Source organism: Mesoplodon densirostris, chromosome 1 (genome assembly GCF_025265405.1).
Source record: "Mesoplodon densirostris isolate mMesDen1 chromosome 1, mMesDen1 primary haplotype, whole genome shotgun sequence".
Lineage (NCBI taxonomy): Eukaryota > Metazoa > Chordata > Mammalia > Artiodactyla > Ziphiidae > Mesoplodon > Mesoplodon densirostris.
In genome coordinates this window covers 142,977,151-142,985,680 of record NC_082661.1, presented here as the reverse complement: position 1 = coordinate 142,985,680, position 8,530 = coordinate 142,977,151, and the positions used below count along the sequence as shown (strand labels likewise).

The 8,530-nt window shown below is 43.5% G+C and overlaps 1 protein-coding gene across 1 annotated transcript; it reads right to left on the bottom strand.

Moving 5' to 3' along the window:
- Window positions 1-1,299: 1,299 nt before the first annotated feature.
- On the bottom strand, window positions 1,300-8,258 carry SPINK2 (serine peptidase inhibitor Kazal type 2). The gene is made up of 4 exons (XM_060090877.1): window positions 8,201-8,258; window positions 7,121-7,164; window positions 2,121-2,230; window positions 1,300-1,345 (listed from the first exon to the last, which is right to left on the bottom strand). The coding sequence occupies exons 1-4, from the start codon at window positions 8,256-8,258 to the stop codon at window positions 1,300-1,302; spliced, it is 258 nt and encodes an 85-aa protein (XP_059946860.1).
- Window positions 8,259-8,530: the final 272 nt, after the last annotated feature.

The window sequence follows — 8,530 nt, the reverse complement described above, 5'->3', positions numbered from 1 at the left end:
ATCCCCCTTTTCCAGATAAGAAAACATAAGCTCAAGTAAGTGTTGGAATCAGAATTCAAATTCATGTTTAGCCCATCCCCCAAAGCCATGTTCTTTTCACTACACACTCTCCCACCCACCTCTTGCCTCACAGTCTCACAGTTTCCTGGCCCTGGAATGAACTTAAAACCCAGGACTTGACTCAAAATCCTCTATCTGGAAAACACTATCTTTCTAAATTAAACTTAGGTCACTTTTGTTATTGCTATGTCTGTTCTTTTTTTAAAAAATATTTTATTTATTTATTTGGTTGAGCCAGGTCTTAGTTGTGGCATGCATGATCTCTCAGTTGCAGAATGTGGGATCTAGTTCCCTGACCAGGGATCAAATCCGGGCCCCCTGCCTTGGGAGCGCAGAGTCTTAGCCACTGGACCACTAGGGAAGTCCCTATGTCTATTCTATGTTACATCAAACTCTGAGACAGGATGTCTCAATCTCAGCACTACTGACATTTTGGACTGAAAATTTCCTGGTTGTTGGGAGCTGGATGTGTTTGGCAGCATCCCTGGCTTCTACCCGCTATATGTCAGGAGCACCCACCCTTCAAGTTGTGACACCAAAAATGCTTCCAGACATAGTTGCAAATGTCCCCTGGGGGATAATCACCCAGGGTTGAGAATCAGTGTCCTAAAAAAAATGAAAAGGCAAATTCCTGCATTAACCCTGAAGGAACACTGTTTTGAAAGGAGTTATGGAATCTTATAAGTATTTTTACCTGCATGATTCCTGGACTCTACCAGCTCAGGCTAAAGTCAGCTCCAGTGTCTCAGCTCACATTATTTGCTCCGTGCAGAACACTGTACCAGTTACGCATACATTACATATTCAAGATTTAGGGAAATGGTGAAGGAGAATAAACTTTGCCCTCTAAAAAAATGACTCCACTTCTCCCTTAGTGAAATTCACTTTTGCCTCAGAGGGAAAGAGCCACATGAGGCTGCTCAGTGAGAATGGATATTCAACAGGGAATAGTGGTAATTGAATACGATGCTGATTTTATTCCAACTAAATAAAGCAACACATAAGTCATCTGGGCAATAAACTTAACTCAAGGGGCAAAAGCCAAGAAACAAGTATTTTTGTTTGTTTGTTTTAATTATTAGTCACAGTCCATGGCTCTCTTCCATACCTCATCTCAGAAAATGTGGGTTAACATATTTCACACAAAGTAACATAGGAAAAGAGAAAAAGGAAAGATGAAATTCATTTAGTGTGCAGTTAAAGGTGGTTTCTCCAATTTCTCTTCTGTGAACTCTTCCATCAGCATGGTTCACTTCGGATTATTTTAATATCATGACCATCTTCCCTGCAAAATGAACAACCATAAAAACACATTTATTACCTACCATATTGAAACTGTCCCCCTCTTTGTATTAAAAAGACCCATGTCATTATACATTAGATTCTTTCCAGGATGACACTTAATTAGTCATTTTTAAAGCTAAATCTAGGAAATTATGAGGGCGAAAGCCCAACTCTGATATTTTTTTCCTAAACCAATGGCACAAGGAACTATCCCCAAAGAATCACTCTGAGAAGACCTAGTAATTTCCTGAAGACTGAGTTCAGAGAATGGACCCCTGAAATACAAAGCAGCATACGTGGAGGGGGAGTCATGATCAGCTGAACTGGTCAGGTAAGTTACATGAAGGGCATCAGGTATAATATCAATACACTTATTACTGAGCATTCTAACAGGTAGAGTTATTAAGATCTGTTTTCTGACCAGTAGGGCAGGCTGTGTAGGTCGCCTGTACATGCCCTCTGAATTTAATAGAACATTTACTACTCCATAGAGTTTAACTACTAAATATATTCTTAATTTTGGGAAACTACCCATCCCTGGATAGTAACATCACTTCATTATTTGGTCTATAATTGATTAATCACTCACCTCATTCTCTAACCTTGACCTAGAAAATGTACTAAAGGAGTCTGTGTCTTTTAAAATGTCAGTCTTAAAATAGAACTACTTATGTCTCATTTGATTCTTATGTCCAAGAGTCACAACTTCCTAAGTAATCAAAATGCAAGATAAGAACTAAAGAAAACTTGGCTAGTTTGTACTGTAAAATTGTTACCTGATTTTCATGCACAGAGTACATTCATTGGGATACGTGGACATGTCGCTTCCACACACGGGGTTAAAGTCCCTGGGACATCCTGGTAATTCATACTGATCGCAGTTTGGCTAGAAAAGGGAAAGGAAGACAGAAATTGGAGAATAACTTGAGACATTCTCATCACAAAATAGCTGAGGGGAGGACAAAGTCCCAAGTTTCCCTAGATTTCCTAGAAACAGCCTACAGAAATATTTCTATTTTCCACACACAAAAAAAGTTTTTCTAATGCAAAAATCAGATGCAGTGTTGAAGCAATGGGTCAATACCTGCTATGTTAAGAAAAGGACCTCAGAGGGAGGTTCTGTCTGGCTGATTTTTAAATGAATGTCCAAGACATGTCACCAAACCTACTTTACTATCCTCCAGCTTCATAATTTGCTCTTCACTACCACCTCCATGAGAATGTCCTGTTACATTCCACCTAATCCCTGGGCATAATGCCCAGACACACTCAGGAATCCTGTCTGGACTTTTAAGATACTGGCATTTAAGCAACAGCATTAAAGAAAGCAGTAGGTTCAGAATTAGATCTCAGGGGTTGTTATGGGTTTAATTATGTCCACCCAGAAAGATATGTTAAAGTCCTAACCCCCAGTACCTCAGAATGTGACCATATATGGAAACAGGGTCTTTATATAGGTAATCAACTTAAGGTTAGTAGAATTGGCCTTAATCCAATATGACTGGTGTCCTTAAAAAAAGGGAAAATTTGGACACAGAGTCACACACACAAGGAAGATTGTGTGAAGACATGGAGAGAATGTCATTTACAAGCCAAGGAATGCCTGAGGCTACCAGATACTAGGCGAGAGGAAGAAAACTTCCTCTCTCGGAAGGAAGCAACCCTGCCAACACCCTGAGTTTGGACTTCTAGCCTTGAGAACTGTGAGACAATCCATTTCTGTTGTGTAAGATACTCGGTTTGTGGCTTTATTACGGCAGCCCTAAGAAACCGATATGGGGTCATGGAACTCAACCCTCAGATTTCATGGAATTGAGGCCAGATAGGTAAAATGTCTTGTGCACAGCCACTAGTCTCTAGCAGGGCCAGGACTAGAAATGGTCACAATAGTCACACCATGGTGTGCAGAGTCCCACTTTAATAACAGGTTAAATATATGGCCTGCTGTATTTCTGTTTTGTGTGTGCGTGTATGTTTTAGTAAATAGTGATTACCTTTCCTCACTTCAGAGTAAGTCACACTGTTTAGCACTCTTAATAACTGAATTACACATTTCTACTGACATTATCTGGATTTATAAAGTGCTAAGCAGGGCTGGCCTTGGACCAAACTCTGAAGTAAAGGAATTTTTTGACTCTTTCCATCCTCCGTTCAGCCCTCTATCTCCATTTCGGAGCCTGATGTGTTTCTTGCAGCTCCAGGCTCACTAAGATGATGCCTTCCAGGGCTTCCACAGGAGAGTAGATGCCCTCTTATCCAATGAGATTGGGACAAGTGGTTCTTGGTCATTTAACTGAAAAAGTCAATTAAAGCATGTAAACAGTACAAAAAATATAACATACCCTAAATATTTTATCTTAAAACATGTAAATGAAAATAAAATTGCCACACTTTTGATGTAAGGCAATGACAGGGCACATGGCCAGCTGTAATGCTACCTACACTAAGATAACCTCCCTTGTAGCTAGGTATGACCACATGATCAAGATCTGGCTGATGGAATACCAGTGGAATTATTGTGTAGTAGCGTCTGGGAACCTCCTTTAAAAGAAAGTTGGTACCTGTCCTCTGCTTCTCCCAATTTTTATTCTCCTTTGTCCATTCCTCCATCCTGCTCCTGGGTGCATGGAGCTCTACTTTTTAATCTTACAGACCAGGAAGACAAAGGCCACATCCTAAGATGGCATCTCTGTGAGCTGTTATTTTGAGTTGTTGTTTCTTGCAGCTGAATCTAATCCTACCTGACACAAGACATGAGACTTTTCCTATGAATGTTTCAACTAGAGTTTTGTGTACTAACACTGCAAAAATCATACCCACAATAAATCACCTATGATTTCTTGTTTTGATTTCTTTAAAATGGAATTTCTCAACCCCATTCATATTTTGGACCAGATAATTCTCTGCTGTGTGAAGCTGTGCACCGTAGGATGTTTAGTAGCATCTCTGTTCTCTATCCACTAGATGCCAGTGACAACTCCCTGGTCATGACAATCAAAATGACAGTCTAAATGTCTGCTGGGGGGTAAAACTGTCCCTTTTTAAATATGGTAAGACTTTATAGACACTGGCACAGCAAGGTAATGTACAATTAAAAAAAATAATTCCCCAATTATTTTCAGTTGTTTTACCTACACCTAATTCAATTTGTTTTTAGCATTTTGTCTTTCAGCAAGTCTTTCAAAAGCATTTGACACATTTCTCATATAAACAGCTTTATTTCTCTACACTTATGTTTATGCTGTCTTTACATTTTTAATTAAAATAGGACTGGCAACTGGCATAATAGGCTTGTGAACACACACACCTGAGTCCTGGTCAGCACATAACACTACTGATGGAAAATAAGCTTTACTGGCATACAGGAGGGTAGTTAAGCAAGAAGGTAACCTGTCTATAACCAGTGAGTAATCGATCTGCTGTGGGAATCGTTTGGAGAGAAAGGAGAGGGTCGTATGTGAGTCTGCTTAAATGCAGGATGCCTGATTGAGTTTTTTTTTTTTTTTTTTTTTTTTCTTTTTGCGGTATGCGGGCCTCTCACTGTTGTGGCCTCTCCCGTTGCGGAGCACAGGCTCCGGATGCGCAGGCCCAGCGGCCATGGCTCACGGGCCCAGCCGCTCCGCGGCATATGGGATCCTCCCAGACCGGGGCACGAACCCGTATCCCCTGCATCGGCAGGCGGACTCTCAACCACTGCGCCACCAGGGAGGCCCCTGATTGAGTTTTTACTGTTATTATCCCCCATTTTCTGAAAGAAAATCAAACCCAAGAAAACTGAGTCATCTGATCAAAAGTAATATTGGACACCCATTAAGTGCTGAAGACTGGATATCAAATAACAAATAAGACATCATCCATGACCACAGGAGTATACTGCCTACTAGGGGAAGACAGGCAATTACAATTCAGTGCTATGATGGGCTAGTGAAGAGCACCAATCTGGAGTCAGAATGCCTGAGTTGGACCCATAGTTGCACCATTTCCATGTGACCTTGACCAAGGGGATAATAATGGTACCAACTTCATAGCGCTGTAAAAAGTTAAATGAGGGAATTCCCTGGTGGTCCAGTGGTTAGGACTCCGCACTTTCAGTGCCAAGGGCCTGGGTTCAATCCCTGGTTGGGGAACTAAGATCCCACAAGCCTTGCTGCGTGGCCAAAAAAAAATTAAATGACTTATTCTATATAAAGAATTTAGAACAGTGCTTGGCACATAGTAAATGGTATCTAAACATTTAGTGCTGAAGAAAATCAGAATATGTCACCCCCAAAATATGGCTCTATGACATAAAAATTATTTTGAGCTAAAGGCAGTTAATATGCAGCTCTCTCTCTCTTCCCCTTTTCTGCCTAAAGGCAGGATATAAATTCTCCTTTAGTGGAGATGACTCTGGACTCTTATCAGCCCAGAAATGGCACCTGAGGAAGCTGCAAACAAACCTTACTTCATTAGTTCCCTCCCACTATTTATCTTCCCACTGTTTGCCACCCTTGGAAGCCTAAAACCATTTTCCTTTGTCCTGTCATTTATCTACAAACTTATTGCTCTCTGGTAAAGACGCTATATAAGGCAGATTTCTAAGCCACCTCTTTGAGTTACTCATCTCTTGAGTGCTCCCATGTGTATGCACAATGCACTTGTTAATAAACGCTTGTTTATTTTTCTCTTGTTAACCTGTCCTTTGTTATAGGGGCCCCAGCTAAGAACTTAGAAGGGTAGAGGAAATATTTTTTTCCTCCCTACACTAGCATGGTGGTGATGATAATGCAGTGTAGTTTGAATGGAAGCATGGAGAAAGTGCATTTATATCTGCTTTGGAGGAAAAAAAAACAGAGTGGGAAGATTTCCTGGAAAAGGTCTACACTGAATTGAATACTCAAAGTTACCTAACCCACTGAGGTCAATATCCCCATATGTAAAATAATAATATCTATCTATCTTACAAGGTCATTGTGAGAATTGAGAGACTGCATATACAAATGGACAGTGTCAGACCAGATATTAAAATAGAACTCTGACCCATAACCTGTAGCAACTTGCCTAGGAAACCAACCCATTACTTAGAATAACCAACCCAAGAAGCCAACCTGCTATAAATTAGACTTGTCAGAAGTCAGATGGTAATCTCTAGTGACAGTCCAATAAGCCAAACAGTAAGCTCTGTAACAATTGGCCAAAATGGCCAGGCCTTGATTAATAATTGATAGTTTCCCTAAATTTTTGTTCCTGCTTCCAACTTAGGACCAATCAGAGAAAGCCAATATGCCCTCCTAACCAATCACATAGGATTCCTGCCTTTAGTTACCCACTTACAGCCTCCCCATGCCAACAGCCTTGATCAGGGCACACCTGATGCTTTCCCTTTTTCCCACTTTAAAGCTTTCCCACTCCTCTGCCTTTGAGTCTCTGCCAAAAATGCAGGTGATATGCCTGATTCACTTGCTTCAACAAACTCTGAATAAGAAGCTTTTGCTTCTTCTCATTTGGTTGACCTTCCCTTGCTTACACAGAATTTAATTTGACAATATACATAAAATGTCTAGTACAAGGTGTAACTATTAGGGAAACAAAGCCCTGAGGCCTTCAAGGCCTGAGCTATTGTCAACCAAATTTTACATTGTGATCCGTATCAAAAAGCCTGCCTGAGAATCTGGTTTCTAAAGAAGCAGTCCACTGTTTCGAAAGTGGCAGGTCAGACCTGAAAACCAGCCCCCAACCCAAACTGTTGAGGGCTTCACTGTATCAGTAGAAACAGTACAAGTGGTTTCCTACTTACTGTTCTGTATTCTGAAGGGTGAGCAAACTGAGTGTTCAAAGAGGCTGAAAGAAGGAAACAGACACTTTAAAGCATGGGGTTAATTAAGGTCAATTCTTGTTCATAAGGGTTTTTAAAATTCAGCTTGTAATTTATACGGGCCACGTGTCTCCCTTTCCCTCCGATGCCTAGCTTCTTTGAACTCCCCCTAAGAAGTATGTTCAGTTGTGTTCTGGTACCTCTCCTAGCAGGCACACAGAGAACATTTGGTACCGGTTCCGTAACTGACCACGCTAATAGGATTGCTTGAGAAACTTTGGAGCTACCGAATAAAAGTTAGAGAAGAAACTCAGTAATTCACGATGTTCGTTTCCTGTGTGGCTCAAGGTAATAAATGCAAAATTTGACATTAGGTGTTACTACTTTAACTCCATTTTTTTTTTTTTTTCGGTACGCGGGCCTCTCACTGTTGTGGCCTCTCCCGTTGCGGAGCACACGCTCCGGACGTGCAGGCCCAGCGGCCATGACTCACGGGCCCAGCCGCTCCGCGGCGTGTGGGATCTTCCCGGACCGGGGCACGAACCCGTTTCCCCTGCATCGGCAGGCGGACTCTCAACCACTGCGCCACCAGGGAAGCCCTTAACTCCATTTTCAATGGGCATCAAGTCTGGCTGGACTAAGGCGCCTTTCTCATGAGCCCCAGAGTGCCGGGCGCACTTGGCATTCACAATTCCTGATTCCTGTACATCTCCTGCTGAGGTTCCGTAGGGCCCCTGGTATATAAAAACCCAACTCCCGATCTTGGGCTCCAGGTAATCTGCTTTAAGGGAGAAAGAGCAGACAGCAGGGTCGCTAAGAAGATGCTGGGAACGAAGCCCAAGCAAGAACTAAAGAGGGTTGCTGGCTTCACAACGCCAGCCCCGCACACCCCCAAGTTCGTGTCCCTAGACAACCGCGGGGCGGGCCTGCAACCGCCAGTAACGGGTGCGCGGAGGGGCGCCAAGGCCGCCCGGACCCGGGCAGGGGCAGTCGCCAGCGAGACCCCCTCTCGGTAACTCCTTGGCCGGTCCTCCGCGGAGCAGGCCCACAGGTGAGCGTTACCTGCCGAGTCCCAGCAGACCAGGAGCAACAGCCCCAAGCGCAGTGCTTCGAGCGCCATCCTCCCTCCGCGGCCGGCGGTCGGGTCCCTGCGCTCCAGCGCCCGCGCGACACGTAGAGCGCCCTCGGGTCGGACACGCGACAGGGTGCGGTGAAGGAGGGGCGGGTAGGAGGAGGAGGAACGGAGCAGGTAGGAGGAGGGGGGAGGGGCAGGAAAGGACGCGTGGGGGGGGAGGGGGAGGGGAAGGCAGGGGAAGGGTGGTGGCTAGCTCCCCATCGCCTCACCCCGCTGAGGATGAGAGTAAGCAGTTAGGGGGCCACCTCTCCCTGCAT